General features: G+C 35.4%; 1 protein-coding gene across 1 annotated transcript in view; it reads right to left on the bottom strand.

Moving 5' to 3' along the window:
* Positions 1–22,761, bottom strand: part of TANC2 (tetratricopeptide repeat, ankyrin repeat and coiled-coil containing 2) — a 349,573-nt gene that overhangs the window by 138,386 nt on the left and 188,426 nt on the right. The window contains exons 6-8 of the mRNA XM_022589090.3: positions 22,594–22,742; positions 14,054–14,240; positions 3,510–3,773 (exon numbers count right to left, since the gene is read on the bottom strand). Of these exons, the coding sequence (XP_022444798.1) occupies positions 3,510–3,773; positions 14,054–14,240; positions 22,594–22,742 (600 nt within the window). The remainder of the gene's footprint in view (positions 1–3,509; positions 3,774–14,053; positions 14,241–22,593; positions 22,743–22,761) is intronic.

The following is a 22,761-nucleotide window of genomic DNA, read 5'->3' as shown; positions in this document are numbered from 1 at the left end:
TGGGTAGTATTCACTGTAAAGATATGCTTAATTTGTTTATCCATTCACCTGTTGATGGGCATTTGGGATACTGACAATTTGTGGCCATTACAAATAAAGCTGCTATGATTTGTGTAAATCTGGGTAAGAACATATGCTTTCATTTCTCTTGTATAAATCTTATTGATTTTTGACCTCACATGTCTCTTACATATATTATAATCACATGTAGCTATATAATATATATTATATTACGTATATAATATGAATATTATATGTATAATATATATTTTTAAAGAACCATAATATTAACGTTTTACTAAGAAGAGAGGGGAAAGTGGCTTTTCCTTTTGTGTTTGAATCTGAATTTTTATTTTATATATATTATATAATATATATGAATCTTTAATTTCTAGAATATGTCAGCAGGAACCACTGGGCAAGGAGATTATAGCTCATTTCTTGTTTTGTTTTCTTCTTTATATCTCTCTGTATTAAAAAATCTAATAAATGTTATTTTTTAAGGTAAAAAAGAAGAAGATCTCTCAAGCCACTCTCTCAACTCTATTGATATAACCTGGCAATTCAATTCACTATAATTTTGCACAATACCAGAAGCTTTTAACTATTTTCTCTAACTCCAGGCTTTTGCCCTTCAGTCTATCTTATAAGGGATGGATACATACAGTCATTCTTTTGAACTGTAAATGTGATAATATGGCTCCTGTTTAAACTCACTATCAACAAAGTAAACCCAACATAACATCAGAGTGCATAAGGTCTTTGGCATCCCTTTCAACATCATTTTCTACCATTCCTTCCATATACCCCAGGTCCTAGTCATGGAGAAATACCAATTATATGCCAAGTTTTTTAACTTCTTGGTGCCTCCTTCCTCTTTCTTCTCTTAGTCCTTCTAGTGAATTCTTATTTGTCCTTCTCTGTGATGTTTTCTGTTCTTCTCTACCCTACTCTCCCCTTTGCACTTAGATGCTTCCTCCTCTGTGTTCCTATGGTACTTCATAAATTACTGTATTATAGCATTTATCACACTGCAGCCAAATAGGTTACCAAAACAACAATGGATGTCAATTAGAATTCCCTCCTGTAATTCTCCCAAAAAATCTTAATATTTGCTTCAGTCACTGTTCCAATGGATATGCAAAAAGTTACTGACGTACAATTGTAGCCACAAGTATGATGATGACTACAAACAGTAAAGTTGCTAAATGGCAGTTTGCAAAAAATATACCATGAGAGGTAGTTAAGAAGTCTGAAAAATTCACAAATTGAATAATTCCCTAAAAGTTGACCACAATTTAAAAGATTTTATTAAGTAACTAGAATAACAGTGCTTACAAGATAAAATTCTAAATAGACAAAAATCTTACAATCCATATAATGGAAGAATGTACTCTTCACCTGATAAAATACTGCTTGCTTTTTAAAGTTTTTTAAAAAACATATTTCAAATTATACTTTTACCCGGTGACTAAAATACCTGGTATAGAAACCTGGGTTCTATGCAGTCAATTTCTTCAATATCTATTAGTTAGAGAAATGTCTGATAACTTATTGATGCTTCTGACAGCTGCCTTATGCCAACTTCTGGAAAGCAACAGTGTTAGAAACCTTTAGAGACAGTGAGGGATGAATCGTATCTGTCTAATTAGTCCTGTACAACTTTTTGTAAAACCTAAAGTTAGTTTTTGCATAGGGTAAAATAATGAATCTTTACAGACACTTATGCTCAAGAAGGGAAAAGTATTTTATAATCTCTTCAGTGAACTAAAAAGAGAACAAAAGAAGCTTATACCTCTGTTTCCTACTAAGTGCTCAGTGTTCTTCTCAAATAACAGAGCCAGAATTCTCTTAGAAATCACTGCAGCTTAATTAAGAAGTAAATTGGGATGTACCATTAAGGCTTGTAGCTATATTTTCCACTTTTATGTAAGCAAGGATTTACATGTTTCTCTTTTGGATAGACTGAATTTGCCTAGCAATTTCTCATAAGTTATAGCAGTCTAGGATTCTAAAAATGATGTCATGGTTGGGGATCATCATATTGAAAAGAACCCAGGAGAGAAAATTTTCTGTCATTATATAAAAGTGAATAATCTTGAAAAATTAATATTAAAATCCTCTGCAGTTACTGATCTTCCAGATGAGCCACGCTCCTCGTAATCGCATCTGATGACAGATGCTGATGGTCTCCAGAGGACGGAACAAAGAGTAATGGTTTAGAAAAGGTACAGAAGGGAGATGGGAAAGGCAAGAAGCATCACACCATCATCTGCGTAACATAAATAATTACATCTGGAAAGAGCTCCTGACTACAGTAAGTATTTTATTATCTTGTGTCAGTGAGATAAACCCATCCTGACACTCATCAGGCAAGTAAGAAAGACAAACATAACTTTGATTTTGTAGCATGGACAAAGTCCAGATGATGATGCATTTTGAAAATGTCAGAATGCCCAACCGTTCTGCAAAAGTTCTGGTCTGAATTATTAAACAGCAACTTAGCTGTATTAAAAATATCCCTTGACGTAGTTCTGAACAGCTGCCAAAGAATAATGGCTCCATATTCCAGCCACTTATTATCTGTATCATCCCTTTATGACTGAGACTGCTAGTGGTGTTTGAGTTATTCTTTAGCAACGTAGGTACCTGATGATTCTACTATGGTAAGATAGCCAGTGTACTGTGAAAATACTGAGCTCTTCGAATGGGGAAGTTGAATTCTTGCCTGCTTGTCACTCTCTCAAACTACAGGTGATGTTTCTGGTAATATAAATTCTACTGAAATATACTTCAATTTAATAATGTTTTTAAAATTTTATTTTGGCTGCACAGCGCAGCTTGTGGGATCTTAGTTCCCTGACCAGGGGTCGAACCCAGGCCCTTGGCAGTGAAAGCTCAGAATCCTAACCACTGGCCCGCCAGGGAATTCTCAAATAATGTTTTTTAAAACTAAAGTTTTTAAAATCTCAAAGTGAAATCCTTTGAAAGAATTCTGATGTGAGAAAAGACTTTTAACAGCTTGACAATATACTTTATAGGTTCTCTTTTTGATTTTATGTGTTTTTATTTTATATTTATATTCTGGTTTTCTTTTAAGATTTTTTTTGATGTGGACCTTTTTTTTTTTAAAAGTCTTTATTGAATTTGTTACAACATTGCTTCTGTTCTATGTTTTGGTTTTTTGGCCGAAGGCATGTGGGATCTTAGCTCCCTGAGCAGGGATCAAACCCGCAGCCCCTGCTTTGGTAGGTGAAGTCTTAACCACTGGACTGCAAGGGAAGTCCCTATTTTATATTTATATTTTGGAAGCAGAACTAAACAATCACTTAAGGAACACAAACCTTCCCCCAGGTTCAAAAAGACATACACATGTATATTACCCAAACATAAAAGAATAGCTTAGTTAAAGAAGATGAATGGAAAATTTAAATACTGTGAGAGCAGAATTTATCTTCATTTCAATATATATGCCAATAAAATGGTGATTTAAAACAAATAAAACTTACCTGCTACTGAATTTGGCCGTGGCATAAGATAAAGAGGAATAGACTGTACTGACTGTGATAAAACTGTTTCCAAATTCCTCTCTGGGATCTTATTCAGACTATAGGTGGAAGCCGTCATGTTTTCATCTACTCGATATAAACAGGAATCCATGCTGGATTTTTGAGACTGCCAAGGCTTTATGTTTCCTCCAGATCCTAATTCTTTACTGCTTTCCCCAACGTATTTTGTGCGTTCCATGTTTTCAGAATAGCTTGTCAAGGTAGCTGAAGAAAAGAGTAGAGTGAATTAAAAAAGAAAACCAAACCTAGAGGTTAATCTGTTTACTACTCTCCAAATACATGACTAGATAATGACAATATCAGAAACATTATTTTTAAAAAGTTACTGATGACTTCATCTCCATCATGAAGTTTAAACAATTGAAACCAAAGTATAACTCTCTCACACAGGTTCTCTCTCAAAGATTTATTTTTAACAACTCTTTTTGAATGAATTAAACAAATTCATATATCAGTGCTAAGGGGCCTACAAATAGGGCCCATCAATGGTAAAAACTGTGGAATTTCATCAAAAGGGAATTCACATACTTTTCATGGATTGCTGGAGAGCCCTAGAGGTGTCAAAAAGATCTTTATAGTCTTTTTACCCTATATTTTTCCTTCCTGGCCCTTTATATGAAACAAAGAATTAGAGAATATAGAAACATTCCCTAAGTAGACGCTAATATAGGAGAAAGAGTCTGTCTAATTAAGGAAACACTACAAGGCCTCTGTTTTTAATTAAAAATTCAGTTCACATATTTATCTTTCAGTCATAAATAGCCCAACGGATCCTAACCTTTTTGCCACCAAACACAATGTTACACCTTCCCCAATGAGATTTTATGGGTTCTATAGCATACTGTATAATTTCTAAATATGTTCAGTGATAAGATATAGGTGTAAATTTATATTATGTGTGTATGTGTCTGTGTGCGTTCTTTTTAAACAGATGCATGCTTCTTTTCCTAATTTCTGGAAATTGTCTTATTACTTTAAAATACATTTAAACATTTTTCTTTCTGTAAAATTTGACTGAAGTATAATTTCATTCGGTGTAAAGATGTGGTGATTCAGCTGGCTTTTAATTCTTAGCTAGAGGCTTGGAGTTCACACAGCTGCTAGGGTCAGTATAATGAAAGCTGGAGAATGTAAAACTTCTGTTTCCCGGAGGACTTGTCTACATGTAAAGTGTCTGTTAGTTAACCCTTTGCCTTTCATGGTTTTTTTTGGTGGTGTGTCCCAGCAGAAGTTTTTATCCTTAAGTCCCAAATCAGAGCTGGCTAAGATTCACTTGTATCTGTGTGGTCTTACCCTGGTATATACTCCAGAAATATACCCCTTTTCTCCAGATAAACCCTGAGCACATTCAGTAGGCTCCAAACACTGGAACACGACACCTTTAAAGGTCTGAGAAGGTAGTAATGAGTTTCACTATTTTCAATATTTCAAATAATTTGTAAGTAATAATATGTTTTCAAATAATTTATAAGTAATAGTATGTTGACTAGTTACCTAAAACATCAAGCTTCTATAAACTTAGCTGCAATTATATCAAGGGTGATAACATTAGTTATCTCACGTTGAACAGAAATTTTGGCATATATATATATATGTATACATATCATATGTATATATATATATACCATACGTATATATACATTTGATAAATAAAAAATGAGGTAGAAGCTACTGGACAATGAATAGAGTGATGCTGAAAAGTTTTTCAAAAATACAGGGCCTATCAATAAAAATTATGAAAGTCCTCATGGGTGGTGAAAAGATTTGAGAAACTTTGAATTAGTTCATGGTACAAAGAATTATTCATTGGCCTATGGACCCTATTTTATCATTTAAATGATAAAGTTTATAATAAGGAAGGGCTTCTATGGTCATGGTATTTAAAAGTAAAGACAAGGAAGACATCCAGTTTCCCAGTGTGAGAAGAGCAGTGATGTCATTTTGCACTACAACTGTACTATCTGCATGAACCAAACCTGTTATTACACAGTTCACTTGTTTTTCAAACCCAAAGTATCCCTTGCCCTTTTTCACTAGAGAGAAATGTATCTAGTCCCTGGCACACAGTATATGATCAACAAATATTTGTTGAGAGGATGAATAAATTAGTTTTATTGGATGCTCAATGGTCCAGAACCATTGGGGCACAGAAAGAGTGAAAACAGACAACTCACATAAAATACCAGAAGTAGAATCCTCTGGTTAACCATTCCCATTTAGGAATTTTGTACATTTTTGCTTCATTGATGCTTTTCACAGAATATGGTGACTTTTAGTTTATTTCATTCACTTATCTAGCCAATAAAATTTTATTGAGCAACTAGTATGTGTCAGACTACAGTGGTGAACAAGATAGGTCCTAAATCTTTAATCCCAGAAAAAGGACAATCCTGTGGCAAAAGAGGCCACACACAGAAAAAATGAAGAATCACAAAATGAAATGCTATTTTTTTTTCTTGAGGTACACGGGCCTCTCACTGCTGTGGCCTCTCCTGCTGCGGAGCACAGGCTCTGGACGCGCAGGCTCAGCGGCCATCGCTCACAGGCCCAGCCGCTCCACGGCATGTGGGATCTTCCCGGACCAGGGCACGAACCCATGTCCCCTGCATCGGCAGGCAGACTCTCAACCACTGCGCCACCAGGGAAGCCCTGAAATGCTACTTTTAATAACAACATGCTAATGTCTGCACATTAGTCAATTTTATGGATGCTCCTATTTTACTCAACCATTCCTCTAGAGTGAGAACTTATCATATCACTTAAAGTCAACAAGGTGAATAAAGCACCAGAGAATGCAATGATATTTTGATTCATGTGGCTACTAAAAGTTTCAAAAGTCTAAAGCCCAAGCAGTCTATATGTCAGACATTGGCCTACATAAATTAAGCACCCCTATGTGCAAAGTTTCTATGAGTGGAGTTGAAGAGGAAGACACGGCCTCTCATTGAAAATTATACATATTTGTTTTCCACTAGACCTATTCTATCTCCATTTTAATTCTCTAGACCTAGTCATTCCCATGTGGAACAAAGAATAGTGGGAAATACTGAGTTGTAAGTAATTAAGGAGATTTTTCTGAGAATTTCTCCATTTTCCTTCCTTGATATAGAAAAATAAATTGCTACCTCAGTATAAAGAACTGCTTACATGGCATTTCTGTTTATATTGCCATATAGGCCAGGAAGATAGTGTGAGGAAGTAGGAATTACAGGCTTATAAACAGGCTCATTGTGAATAAAATTAGCTCCATATATTTAAAAGTTTTATTGAGGTACAATTTACATACCATAAAATGCACCCATTGTAAGTGTACATGGGTACAAGCACATTTGCTTGTCATCTATAATAATTAAAAACTGATAGTAGGGACTTCCTTGGTGGCACTGTCATTAAGATTCCACGCTCCCAATGTAGGGGGCCTGGGTTTGATCCCTGATCCAGGAACTAGATCCCACAGGCATGTCTCAACTAAGGAGCCACCTGCCACAACTAAGGAGCCCATGTGCTGCAACTAAGGAGCACTCGAGCCACAACTAAGGAGTCTGTGAGCCACAAGTAAGGAGCTGCCTGCTGCAACCAAGACCCGACACAACCAAATAAACAAACAAATAAATATTAAAAATAACTGATAGTAATAATTTTTATCTTGATTCACTACTTTGCTTTTGTTGATAAAAACTAAATTTTTAATGCTGGATAATAGTCTTAGGTCATCTGTTCTGAGAGAGAATTATTTTAGAACTATGCACTGTTTTGTAATAATTAGGACCATGGGTTTTGAAGTTATACAGACCTGAACTTGAATCTTAGCTTTGCCTCTTAATATCTATGTGATCTGGGACCAATTATTTTTGAATCTCAGTTTTCTAAGTCTAAGAAAGATTGTTATAGTATTATGTAAGACAGAGTTAATTTACAGCTAGACTGGGCCAGCCCTACACTTATCTCTGGGGATGCCTGGAACTCTGGTACTGACTCTTAGCCAAGATAAGGTCAACAGGGATAACTAATGACTTATAATTTGCTGTTTAAAGTTTGAAACTCCCCTGGTAGCAACCAGGTCTAGTTGTTTATTGACAGCTTACACCTGGACTACTTAGACAGCCTGGCTTAGCTATGTGACCAGAGGGGCATAAAAAGCTTCACTGTAAACTTCCGGGGAGCTCTCCTGAAACCAAGATTCCTTATACAAATCTCGGTGATTTATACTCTGGGGACAGGCACATCCTATTTGATTAAGAAAGAACCTGGATATATATGGAATCTAAAAAAACAAAAATGGTTCTGAAGAACCTAGGGGCAGGACAGGAATAAAGATGCAGATGTAGAGAATGGACTTAAGGACACAGGGAGGGGGAAGGGTAAGCTGGGACGAAGAGAGAGAGTGGCATGGACATATATATACTACTAAATGTAAAACAGATAGCTAGTGGGAAGCAGCCGCATAGCACAGGGAGATCAGCTCGGTGCTTTGTGTCCACCTAGAGTGGTGGGATGTGGGGGTGGGAGGGAGACGCAAGAGGGAGGAGATATGGGGATACATGTATATGTATAGCTGATTCACTTTGTTATACACCAGCAACTAACAACAATGTAAAGCAATTATACTCCAATAAAGATGTTAAAAAGAAAAAAAGAACGTGGAGAGCTGCACTTGGGAATGGATCCTCGGTGCTCGCCGGCATTCTCTTTCGCCTGCTGTACTGTATCTTTACTAAAAGCTTTTTGTAAGCATTTTTCTGCGGAGTCTTATGTACCCTTTCAATTATCTGATCCTGTGAAACCTTTACAACTATTTTCTTATAAGATGATTGTAAGGAGTAAGTAATGGTACCCGCCTCGTACTTTGTACTCAATCAATGGTTGTTGTTACTATTATTATTATTATTGTTATTTTAGTTAGGTCAATTATGCAAGAGAAATGCTCTGTTTGGTCTCCTTGATCAATTTAATAGGCAGTATCTAGACTTCTTTAACATATATGCCATGCCATATAAATATAACGCTACAGCTACCAAAAATTTATTAGTGCTAAGTAAGTAGAAGGTGGGAAGGATGACAGAGTCACTGGCACAATAACTGGAGAAACTTAGCAGTGAAGATACAATTGCACATTTCTGAAAACAGGTTGGAGAAAATATAAAAAAATAACTCAAGTTATCTTAATGTTCAAGTTTATGACTCAGGGAGGTGATTTTTTAAACGTGAAAATTTGGATCAAAAAAAGAACATACAACATCCTACTGGAATATATGTTACTAAACGAACAAAGGTCTTTGATTAGGAGTTTCTGATTTTGCTTTTTAGTTACTAATGTGAAATACTAGGAAAACATAATCACTGAACAATGAGCAAAGCTGTAGATGTTTCATCTTCCTAGGTGTTAAGTGATATAAGGCTAAAGGATATAAGAACAAATTTGGCAATAAATCAGAACCTAAAGAAAAAAAAATTCTGAGATTTGATTAAAAGAGGGAATTCAAGAATTATACCTTTCTGGGACTTCCCTGGAGGCACAGTGGTTAAGAATCTGCCTGCCAATGCAGGGGACACAGGTTTGATCCCTGGTCCGGGAAGATCCCACATGCCGTGGAGCAACTAAGCCCGTGCACCACAACTACTGAGCCTGTACTCTAGAGCCCGCGAGCCACAACTACTGAGCCTGAGTGCCACAACTACTGAAGTCCGCGCGCCTAGAGGCCATTCTGTGCAACAAGAGAAGCCACAGCAATATGAAGCCCACACACTGCAATGAAGAGTAGCTCCTGCTCACCGCAACTAGAGAAAGCCCGTGTGCAGCAATGAAGACCCAGTGCGGCCAAAAATAAACAAATAAATTAAAAAAAGAAAGAAATTTAAAAAGAATTATACCCTTCTGGAAGGAACTGTGATCTCCAGATAAACAAAAGGCAAGAAACATGCCTAAATGGATCCATGCTTAAATTCATTTTGCTATGTAACACCATACCAAAACAGCCCATTATTAAAACTTAACATGAAAAAGGAATAGGATATAAAAATGTATATCTCACAGAGTTTATGATTATCAAGATTTTTGCTCAAAGCTATATAGGAGCTTATATATAAGGTAATAGGAGATTATATGTAGTTGGTGGTATCTAACTAGCCACATATATAAGACCATTATACCATTAAAGTTATACCAATAAAATAGAAGAGTAACAAATATGGGGGCTTCCCTGGTGGTGCAGTGGTTGAGAGTCCGCCTGCCGATGCAGGGGACACGGGTTCATGCCCCGGTCCGGGAAGACCCCACATGCCGCGGAGCGGCTGGGTCTGTGAGCCATGGCCGCTGAGCCTGCGCGTCCGGAGCCTGTGCTCCGCAACGGGAGAGGCCACAACAGTGAGAGGCCCGCGTACCACAAAAAAAAAAAAAGAAAAATAGTAACAAATATGAAATTACATTGTAAACACCTGACAATCATGTCAGTGACATTTTACCACATATTTAAGAAAGGTTGTGAGTTTGAGGAAAGGGAAGCTATGATTGGAACAGAGAATGCTTTCTGTGGTAAAAATTAAATTACATCTGGGGTGAGTCTAGACCACACAGAATCTAAGAAGTTACAGTTATTTACAACCTTTTAGAATCTGAGAGAGGAACTTTTTACATTAACAATATTTAAAAATTCAGGAACTCTGCATTTCTAATATTCTGATTCTTATAACTAGAATTCTACATATTTTGGCATGCTATAAGAGTGACACAGCAGGCATCACTAAAATTCTGACTGCTATAATTACAAAATGTAATCATAAGGAATTCAAACTGAACTGACTGATATATAAAGAAATCAAAAATAGATAATTTAAATTAATACATTTAATAACTTTTGTGCTTTTCGCTGACGGGGCAAGATTTAAATATGGAACACTAATAAACAACAGACCATCTTGGAAGTTTTTGTTTGAAATAATATAAGCAATATTTAATTTGGAAAAGCAGATGTTTCTATAATCAGCGGGGAAAATACTTGAAACATATTTAACAGTTAAGGTAGGCTAGCCTTGAGATTTCCAAGGTAATAACAATATCTTTGACTATTATTACTTATGCCATATACAATTTTCTTCCAAATCAGACTGCAGTGAAAAAAAACTAAAGGGAAACAAGTCATTTCTCAAGATAAGCTGCTCACATATAATTTGATAACTACTCTATAGTCTTATGTAATTTTAGGAACAGACATTATTCTCTTTCTTCTCTCATTATTTTGCAAGTAAATCTGTTGCAGTATTTATACACATTAAAGAATGGAAGTTCATTATTCTTCAAATTAGCTCTCTTATCCACAAAGGCACTTATATTTACAAGGAACACAATTTTGGAAATTTATCAGAAGAAAAAAATGAGGAACACTGTCTGCTATAAGTCAAAGCAGGATCTCATTTTTAATTTTCAGAACATTATGAACATTTATTCTGAACACTCACTGACATGTTAAGCCTCCACTTTGAAAGGTAACTACTTGTAAACGGATTTTATCCAATCCGTCAGTACCATGCCTTCTGCTTGGATGAATGTATTTCTAAAGCTAGTTTTTAATGTATGGCAGAATAGATGATATGCAGTTACAGACACTCTAATAAGATCAACAGAAGAACCCAGGAAGAGGTGTGGCTGGGATTATAAAAGTCACTGGGCCAAAATGAATCATAAAGAGAATTTAAGAGAATAAGATTAGTCGATGGAGAATTCTAATCTCTATTATTTATTAAAAATTTAATAAAGTTCCATCTTGTACCCAATGGTCACTCTAAACACTCTAAACACCTGTCAAAAAAGTAAAGTGCCAGGTCAGTCCTTTATCCCCTATCCTTCCACACTTAAGCTTTCTTTCCTTTGAGCACCTACTATGCTACCATATGTCAGTCACTGGACTAGGTGCTACAGATACGGATGAATAAGACACAATTTTGGCTAACAAGAAACAGTCTAATGGTGAAAAGCAGGCTCCAAAAGTAATTATAATACCATGTGTTAAATGTAATGGTACAGATATGCACAGGTATTACTGGGAACACGGAATAATAATATGTATTGGATAGGAGGTGGAGTGGAGAAGTGAAGAGGGGTGGTGGTAGTAGTGGTGACAGAATACTCAAGGTGAATCTTAAAAAATATGTAGGAGTTAGTCAAATTTAAGAGGGAGAGAGGAGATTACAAGGCAGAATGATCAATATGAGCAAAAGCACAGAGATGAAAAAATGAATGTGTCAGGTAACAACAAAATCTAAAGTTGCCAGAATAATATATACAAGGCCGAAAGTAGTGGGCTTGAAGGCTGGAGAAACTGGCTGCGGTCAGATCAGGAGAGCCTGGCCTTTATCTGCTAGGTAAATGGGAGCCAAAGGAGTGATCTGATCAGATTTGATTTTCAGGTAGTTCACTACATCTTATAGATAACAGAATCAAAACAGTAATTGTTTTTCAGTTAATTCACTTTGGTGGCTGTGTGAGAAACAGACTTAGGACAAGGCAAAAAACGCAGAGAGAACAGTTAGATTTGTATTAATCTAGGTCTAAGATAAATACGGACTATCAAGGCAATGCTAGGAAAGATGAAAAAACAATACAGGGATGAGAAATACAGGGGGAAGGAAGGTGGGAAGGACTCTCCTCTTGGCTTTCTAGCTTGGGTTCCTGGGTAGGTAGTGATGTCATTATAAGAGAATATTTTGGACAAGTTTTTGCAAATAAATTTGAAAGAAAAACCATTACTAAGGAAAAGAGATTCAGAAAGAAAAAGAAAAAAATTTAAGTCCTATAGTATTAAATACACTGAAATAGTAGTTTAAAAGATTGACATAAAGAAAATAACAGGTCTGAAATATTTTAATGGCAGGTCCTACTAAATAGTCCAGAAACAGGTAATTCCAATTTTCTATAAACTATTTCAGAGGTTAGGAAAAGAGGTCAATTTTCATCATATTTTATCTATCTATGTATTTTATTTAGTTAAAATATTTAGCTATTTAATGATAATACCTTCATAATGACTTCTCATATAAAGTAAGCACAAATCAGAAATTATTATGTTACATACTGAGGGTACATTAAATTATCAGACATGAATCCTGCCTTTTAGGAGCTTTATAATAAGTTTTCAAATCAGGAAATATGAGTCCTCCAATTCTGTTCTCCTTTTTCAAAATTGTTTTGATTATTTGGGGTCCTTGAGATTTCACAGGAATTTTAGAATGGGTGTTTCTATTTCTGCAAAGAACATTGTTGGGATTATGATAGGGATTTCAGTGATTCTGCAGATTGCTTTGAGAAATATTATTTTAACAATATCAGTCTTCCAATCCATGAACACAGGATATATTTCCAATTATTTAAGTCTTTTAAAATTTCTTTAGCAATGTTTTGTGGTATTTAGTGTACATGCCTTTTGCCTCCTTAGTTAAATTTATTCCTAAGTATTTTATTCTTTTTGACGCTACTGTAATGGAATTGCTTTCTTAATTTTATTGTTTTTGGTTATCCATTGTTAGGGTATAGAAATGCAACTGGTTTTTGTATGTTGATTTTGTATCCTGTAACTTTGCTGTAAAAATATTCTTTTTATCAACTCATTATTTATTTAAAGTGAATAAATTCACATGTTGATGTATATTCATTTGAGTACTAGAGATATGCTTAGTTGACATGGCATTAAAATATCTGCAATAATATCTAAACAAATAAATATTTTGATTTGATAACCTTTAGAAGGAAGCCAAATGAGGAAAAAATATTTCATTGTCTTTATTCCTTTATCGTTTCCACTTTCCTAGTCTCTTCAGCTTCTGTCATTTGTTGACCAGACTCTCCTCACCACTTCCTTGAAACTTTTATCTTCCTTGGCGCTGGTAACATTATACTGCCCCAGTTTTTCTCCTATCTGTCTGACTACCCTTTTTCTGTATCTACTGGCTCATTCTCACACCTCTCACCCCCTGCTCAATTTGAACATGCCCTAAGATTCTGTGCTCAGTCTTCTTTTCTTCTCTTTGCATTTCTTTGTCTTCAGATTCTTCTTTTCCCAAAACTTTGCTCACTTCCATGTGACTGACTCCCCTTAACAAGTATACAACAGGCAATAATACAAAGAACTGAGAACCACCAAGAAACTACTAGTTCAGTGAGGGATAAACTTTTTCTGAACCACTTCTGTTGGTAGACAGATGATGCATGTGAATTTACAAGAAGAAGTAGAAAGAACTTTTTCTATTCATCCATTCTTTTATCAGATAATATCTTTAAAGGACTGGTTAAGCAGGGAGAGATACCTCTCATTTTGTTTACCCTTTATGTCTCTCTCCTGTATCATTAAAAAGAAAAGGACACATTTTATATATACATCTCAGTAAATCAAAAGCAGAATTTTTGAAAACCTTGAGCTTGTGTAATTATTTTAAAAAGAAAAAAAGACATAAGATGCTTTCTTTTTTAATGATTAATATAAAAACCAACTTACCAATGATACCGCTATCTCTGCTTTCAAGGGTGGAGGTTGGACTGGTGACAGCCCCATAGCTGCTATCCTTGGCAGTTGCATTTGTACTGACTTGCGGGAGAGTAGAGCAGGGGCTGCTGGCTGGTGGAGAGGCAGTGCTGCTAGTCAAGGTGGAACAGGGACTTATCCTCTGGGTGATTGCTGAGGTCTGAAAAATTTAAATGAAAAATGAGATAAACTGATCAGCTGTTAAAGTAAAATATATCTTATGGTAAAACACATGCTTTGATAAGAAAAAAAAATTCACATGCACAACTTTTACATCTATTAGGTTCTGTTTGTTTTTCCCTTCCGGGATAAAGCATTCTGTGTTCTATAATTAAGGTGAAACTTGATAAATTTAACATGAGCAGAGACTGGCCTGTTTTTCTGCCTAGGAAACTCACAGGGACAAGTAGTCTTTATCACTGCTATGAACTAGTAGAGGAATTTATTAATCACAAAATTTTCTTGCTATTTTCAATCCAAATTTTTCTGAAGGCTTGGAACTTTTTCTTGCTAATAATTTTCTTTGGATAGAAAAAAATATCTCTGCAGCCAAGGAGAAATAAAAATAAAGTTCTTAATGCAAATAAATGTGTTTTTTTTGATACACAGGTGGTTGCTCAGAGGCAATAAATGAATGCAGGGAAAATGCCTTATCTAAAAGTTTGTCAAATAAAATAGATCAAACAATATTAATTTAATACAAAATGAAATAATTTCTCTGTAGAAACTGATTACAGACTGAGATCACTGAGTGATTCTTACACCTAAAGTTACCTCCTTTTCACATTTTTGATGGGAAGTAATGAATAATCACCAAAAACACTGATGGTAATATATTCTGGTTTACCTAATTTAATGACAATTCGCTTTTCTTTAGCTCTTTCTACCCAAATAAATTAATGAAATAATGAATGAAAGTCTATGTTTTTTCAAACACTCAAGAAATGTTATTCTACCCTGATACCAAAACCAGACAAAGATGTCACAAAGAAAGAAAACTACAGGCCAATATCACTGATGAACATAGATGCAAAAACCCTCAACAAAATACTAGCAAACAGAATCCAACAGTACATTAAAAGGATCATACACCGTGATCAAGTGGGGTGTATCCCAGGAATGCAAGGATTCTTCAATATATGCAAATCAATCAATGTGATAAACCATATTAACAAATTGAAGGAGAAAAACCATATGATCATCTGAATAGATGCAAAAAAAGCATTCGACAAAACTGAACACCATTTATGATAAAAAAACCTCCAGAAAGTAGGCATAGAGGGAACTTACCTCAACATAATAAAGGCCATATATGACAAACCCACAGCCAACATCGTTCTCAATGGTGGAAAACTGAAACTATTTCCACTAAGACCAGGAACAAGACAAGGTTGTCCACTCTCACCACTCTTATTCAACATAGTTTTGGAAGTTTTAGCCACAGCAATCAGAGAAGAAAAGGAAATAAAAGGAATCCAAATCGGAAAAGAAGAAGTAAAGCTGTCACTGTTTGCAGATGACATGATACTATACGTAGAGAATCCTAAAGATGCTACCAGAAAACTACTACAGCTAATCAATGAATTTCGTAGAGTGCCAGGATACAAAATTAATGCACAGAAATCTCTTGCATTCCTATACACTAATGATGAAAAATCTGAAAGAGATATTAAAGAAACACTCCCATTTACCACTGCAACAAAAAGAATAAAATACCTAGGAATAAACCTACCTAAGGAGACAAAAGAGCTGTATGCAGAAAGCTATAAGACACTGATGAAAGAAATTAAAGATGATACAAACAGATGGAGAGATATACCATGTTCTTGGATTGGAAGAATCAACACTGTGAAAATGATTCTACTACCCAAAGCAATCTACAGATTCAGTACAATCCCTATCAAACTACCAACTGCATTTTTCACAGAGCTAGAATAAAAAAATTCACAATTTGTGTGGAAACACCAAAGACCCCAAAGAGCCAAAGCAATCTTGAGAAAGAAAAATGGAGGTGGAGGAATCAGGCTCCCTGACTTCAGACCATACTACAAAGCTACAGTCAGCAAGACAGTAATGGTACTGGCACAAAAGCAGAAATATAGATCAATGGAACAGGATAGAAAGCCCAGAGATAAACCCACACCCATTTGGTCACTTTATTTTTCATAAAGGAGGCAAGAGTATACAGTGGAGAAAAGACAGCCTCTTCAAAAAGTGGTGCTGGGAAAACTGGACAGCTCCATGCAAAAGAATGAAATTAGAACACTCCCTAACACCATACACAAAAATAAACTCAAAATGGATTAAAGACCTAAATGTAAGGCCAGACACCATCAAACTCTTAGAGGAAAACATAGGCAGAACACTCTATGACATAAATCACAGCAAGATCCTTTTTGACCCACCTCCTAGAGCAAGCGAAATAAAAACAAAAATAAACAAATGGGACCTAATGAAACTTAAAAGCTGTTGCACAGCAAAGGAAACCATAAACAAGACGAAAAGACAATCCTCAGAATGGGAGAAAATATTTGCAAACGAAGCAACTGACAAAGGATTAATCTCCAAAATATACAAGCAGCTCATGCAGCTCAATATCCAAAAAACAAACAACCCAATCCAAAAATGCGCAGAAGACCCAAATAGACATCTCTCCAAAGAAGATATACAGATTGCCAACAAACACATATAAGGATGCTCAACGTCACTAATCAGCAGAGAAATGCAAATCAAAACTACAATGAGATATCATCTCACACCAGTCAGAATGGCCATCATCAAAAAATCTACAAACAATAAATGCTGGAGAGGGTGTGGAGAAAAGGGAACCCTCTTGCACTGTTGGTGGGAATGTAAATTGATAACAGCCGCTATGGAGAGCAGTATGGAGGTTCCTTATAAAACTAAAAATAGAACTACCATACGACCCAGCAATCCCACTACTGGGCATATACCCTGAGAAAACCATAATTCAAAAAGAGTCATGTACCACAGTGTTCACTGCAGCTCTATTTACAATAGCCAGGACATGGAAGCAACCTAAGTGTCCATCAACAGATGAATGGATAAAGAAGATGTGGCACATATATACAATGGAATATTACTCAGCCATAAAAAGAAACAAAATTGAGTTATTTGTAGTGAGGTGGATGGACCTAGAGTCTGTCATACAGAGCGAAGTAAGTCAGAAAGAGAAAAACAAATACCGTATGCTAACACACATATATGGAATAATAAAAAAAAAAAAGGTTCTGAAAAACCTAGGGGCAGGACGGGAATAAAGACGCAGATGTAGAGAATGGATTTGAGGACACGGGGAGGGGGAAGGGTACACTGGGATGAAGTGACAGAGTGGCATGGACATATATATACTACCAAATGTAAAATAGATGGCTAGTGGGAAGCAGCTGCACAGCACAGGGAGATCAGCTCAGTGCTTTGTGACCCCCTAAAGGGGTGGGATAGGGAGGGTGGGAGGGAGACGCAAGAGGGAGGGGATATGGGGATATATATATATGTATAGCTGATTCACTTTGTTATAAAGCAGAAACTAACACACCACTGTAAAGCAATTATACTCCAATAATGATGTTTAAAAAAAAATGTTACCCTTTTCAAAACAGTACTTGATCAGTGGCAAAATTACTTGGAGTACTAATGATAAATTTAACATCTTTAAATGTTAAATTAAAAAAAAAGCATTTCAACTTTACATACAGAGTCTATTCATAATCTCTCTGCTAAAACTGAAGATTTACATTTTATAACTTGACTGGAAAATATGCTGATCACTGAATATGAGAATATTAAGGCTCTTTGACTCGTCCCCAAATGATTTCCAGATGCAATCTCTTATATTTAATTATCTGTGTTGAATCCAGGTTTTGATTTTAATTTAAATGCTATAACCAGGTCATAAAAGATACATTCAACTCAACCAAGCATAAGTGACATTCTCAGAACCCTGCAACCAAGTAAATCTTTTCAATCATATGAATGATATTAGAAACTGATTTTTCTTAACAACACAATAAGCCCTCAAATCTATGCCATTTCTCTTCTATATAATTTTTCTCCAGAAGAGGGAGGAGTTTCAATTTCTTTGTAATTTCCTCTATTTCTATAAAATGATGTTGGTCTACCAGAGCAATGAATTTTTTAAAAACTGGGCTTGCAGTAGAATTTCCTGTGGAATGTAAAAAACAAGTTCCCCTACAAAACTGACAGATACTGAACCCTACCCCAGTCTTGGTGACTTAGAATCCTCCCTAGTTAGAATTTGGCATGGCAATTTTTAACTGCCTCATTCTCAGTTTAAGAAATATGTGGGTACTGTAATAGAACTGTATTAGAGTCTTCTACATTAGATATATCTATACTATATAGTCATTCCATGTTGAAAAAGTTTAATTTGGGTATAAATCTATTACCTCTATAGCAACTAATTTCCATTTTTAGACAAGATTCTCAGTCGGTTCTTTGAGAAAGGAAACTGTATTATATGCATAATATAGCCAATGTGGAGGTTAGGCTCAAATGACACATAATTTTTACTACAAGTTATTTTCTGGAAAATAAAGCATTTATCACAGACTATGCTTTAAAAGCTTTAACTGTAAAAGCAAAGCTTAAAGATGAAGCCATTCAGAAAGCAGAAAACTGTTCATGGCTTGTGAATTAAAAGGCAAGCCTTATATTTATTTAAGGAGGCTAGTTAATGAGACACAGAAATCTCTTCTGGGCACAGAAAGACAACATTATCTACTCTCCATACTGCAGGCTAAAATGGACATCTAATTAAGCCGCTCCGCTTCTAAAACCTTTCAGTGGTTTTCCCATTGATCTTTTAGTGGTCTCCAGAAGGATCCCAAACTCTCAATCGGATCTCTTCAAGGTTCTACAAATACCCAAGGGAAGAATCTAATGATGGAATTTATAAGGTACATCCTAATACACCAGAAACTACTGAGAGAAGAAAATATAGTGATCAGTTGAATATCACTTTCAATATGTTGTCCTTTGCAAAAAAATGATATATGCTGACTTGCCTGTGCTGGATTTTGTCATTACTAGCACTATTCTGAGGACACCATTACTATATAGGGTCTTTCTAAACAAAGCAATCTATCTTTGTCAGTATGTTGTTCAGTACAGAAGAAAGTCACTAAGTGAACATGACCTCCTAGTTCTTAATAATTTTCCTAAGACTAGAAATTCCAATGGTCAATTCAGCCACTTTCTTCTGTGGTTCCAAGATAGTTTCATGGTATATTATATTCCAAGAGGGCTATCATGTAGCTTCATTATTAATATTTTACATTTGTTCAATGTTTCGTAGTTAAAATTTTTTAAATGTTATAATTGATACTTCATTATCTCCTTATCAACCAAGTATGAGGCATAATAAATATTATTTCCCCATTTAAGAAATGTGAAAATGAAACTACCCTAAGTATGCAAGCTATGAAGCAATTTCCCCCAAATCATACAGTTCCTGCATACATTTACATACTAATTATATTGCATATATATCTTTTGTTTATATGACACTTTACAGCTTACAAAGTGATTTCATATTCATGATTTAACTTGATCTTCACAACAATCCTGTCATTATTTCATGCTATACTGGACCAGTATGGTGTAGCTATTAAGAACATAAGTTGTAAAAGCAGACTGCCTGGATTTGAATACTAGTCCATCACTTTCTGGCAGTGTGCTTCCATTTTTCTTTACCTGAAAATTGAAATATAAATGAACCCTACACATCTTCTACCTCCTGGTTCAGTGACTTTTCTGTTATACTATATCACTTTAATTACATTAAATCAATGATACTACTCATTTACTTATTTTATGACGAATTTATTCAGTAAATGCACAAAGCACGTTCTAATCTGAAATCTTTATTTACCATGACCAGGAAGGGGCTACCTGATTTCTAAATGAAGTCACAAGTCATGTGACTTTATTTAGAAATTACTGCAACAGGCTGTGACATGAAGCATCTCAAAAGCAACCAAATATAAATTTTAGCACCTCAAGAAATGTAGCTTTTTAGAAACACAGGGTCCTTGGCAAATTCTCAGATTGTAATGTCATGTTTCTTGGTCATTATTAGAACAGTCATATTTTAACCTGCTGTGAATATAAAGAGATAAAAAGTAAAATAGATGTTTTATTTATACCAATTTAAATGAAGCTCTCAACATGTATCATTTCTATTTTTTATTCACAGATCACAGCATACTGACATAGTTACAATGTAAATTAGTTAAAAAAAATCCCTATCACCATGAAGCTTACATTCTTGTATGATATACACAACCCCCCCACAACTAAATATATAATGTAATAAATTAATAAGAGCTATAAAAAAAATAAAGTACCAGGATAAGGGGATACAGTGATGGGCAGGTGCTATTAGATAAAGTAATTAAGGAAGAGGCCTCTCGGAGGAGGTAACATTTGAGCAGAGCACTGGATAAAGTAAGGAAGTGGGTTATATGGGAAGAACATTCCAGTATAAATGAATGTTTTATGTGTTTGAGGAATGACAGGAAGGCCAGTGTTGCTGGCGAGCTGCAGGTGAAAGGGAGAGGGGTAGGAAATGATGTAGGAGAGGCAGCGAGGGGTCAGATCAGGTAGCCCCTTGCTGGTCATGGTAAAGATTTCAGATTTAATGTTAAATGTGGGGGAATACAGTGGGAGATTGAGAGAAGAGAAGTCAAAGGACCAGGTTCACATTTTCAAGGATCACGCTGGCTTCTGTGTAAACAGACTACAGGGGGCAAGAGTGGAAGCAGAGCCCTATTAGGAGGCCATTTATTCTAGACAGTAAATATTTATTGAGCACCTACTAATAGTAGACATTGTTCTAGGTGCAGAGGATACAGCCGTAAATAGAACAGGCAAAAGTTCCAGCCTTCTAGCCTTACATTCTAGGAGCTATTGCACTAGCCCAGGCAAGAGATGACAGTGACCTGGATTTAGGTGTACCAGTGGAAGTAATGAAAAGGGATCAGATTTAGCATACATTCTGAAGACAAAGCCTACATAATTTGCTGAAAGAGTGAATGTAGAGTGTGACAGAGTAAAGCCAAGAATGACTCCAGTGCTTTTGTCTTATGCCTGTAGGTGATGCCACCTATTCAGACAGGAAACTCAGTAGAAGGAGCAGGTTCTGGGGAAAAATGCAAGAGTTCAGTTTTTTGACATGTTAAATTTGAGATGTACCTTGGACACATAGGTAGAAAAGGTAGTGTAGGCAGCTAAAAATACAGATCTAGAGTTAAGGGGAAAGGCAGGGCTAGAGACAGTTTAGGAGTTAAGACAGTATTTAAAGACATAAGAATGGAAGAGTTTCAATCTGATTAGAATCTCCAGGTATTTGAATTTTACAGAAACTGCCCACATGATCAGAATGTGCAGCCAGCAAAACCAATGACCTTAGGAGTGAGAATATAAAGAAAGGAAAAGTCTGAGGAGAGAGCTCTGGAACATCTGAGCATTAACCACATGATCGACAAATATATTCAAATAATCCTTGTACACTTTATGGTGAAGCTAACATATGACATAGAATCTTCACCAACATTACTGAGAATATGCAATTTGAATTTAATTTGTCATCTTCTGAGTAAAATGGTTCACTACCGGACGTTCGTTTTAAAGATTAAGACCGCATAAATGAATCTGAGTCTAATACTTCTTTTGCTACATTTTAACTGAAAAGAATGGAATAGACAAAAGAAAAAAGTCTATGAAATAATAATTTTTTCCAATTGCTAATATTTTTAACTTTCTGAGATAAATATCTAGATCATTAATTTTTTGGATTTTCTGCTTTTCTAATATATGTATCCAAAACTAAAGTTTTTTAAAGCATATTTTATATACTACAAGTTTTATTATATTTCATTTTTTATTATTTCCGTTTAAAATATTTTCCAATTTCTTGTGATTTTCTGACTTAAAGGCTACTTAGGAGTATATTAATATCCCAACACTTGGGGATTTGGATTTTCTGAGTTATCTTTTAGCTATCATTTTCTATGTTATTTTATAATTGATTAATTCTACTATGGTCACAGTAGTTGAAATCTTTTGACATTTGTTGAGATCTGTTCAATGGATCAGCATATTGTCAATTTGGCAAATAATCCATGTGTACCTGAAAACAATATGTATTCTGCAATTTGGGGGTGCGGTGCTCATATATATGTCTATTTTGTTTGTTGGCTTATTTACTTATTTATTTCCTCATTCATTCAATAAATAAGTCAAAACCTTAAAGTGGCTTTTTAAACTTAAGAAGGAAACTAAAAGACGTTCTATAAACTGAAGAAATATAGTGATTATGGAAAATTAAGTTATATCTCCAGGCCTCAAAAGGCACTCTATACTTGGGATTATTCTTCTCAGAACACTGACACCCTGCAACATTTTTCCTTTCCTGGTTATAAAAGGCTGTTTCATCCCATGTTTCACTAAGTTGATAGGAAGCAGTTTACCTGATTTTCATCCTGTACTTCCATGTTGTATTGGTCACCTGTCTGAACTTCCGTGACTTTCTCTCCAAGGAGGAAACCCAGACGAGTCATGAGTGTGTTTGCTGCCTCATCTACAGATGGAGGGGGACCAAGTTCTTGTTCAGCATCACCTATAACAGGAAGACATTG

This window comes from Delphinapterus leucas, chromosome 19 (genome assembly GCF_059928025.1).
Source record: "Delphinapterus leucas isolate spDelLeu-1000000601 "Yukka" chromosome 19, BTC_Dleu_Yukka2, whole genome shotgun sequence".
In the NCBI taxonomy this organism is placed as follows: domain Eukaryota; kingdom Metazoa; phylum Chordata; class Mammalia; order Artiodactyla; family Monodontidae; genus Delphinapterus; species Delphinapterus leucas.
Note: the sequence above shows the minus strand (reverse complement) of the source record. Positions and strands in the feature narration are given on the sequence as shown.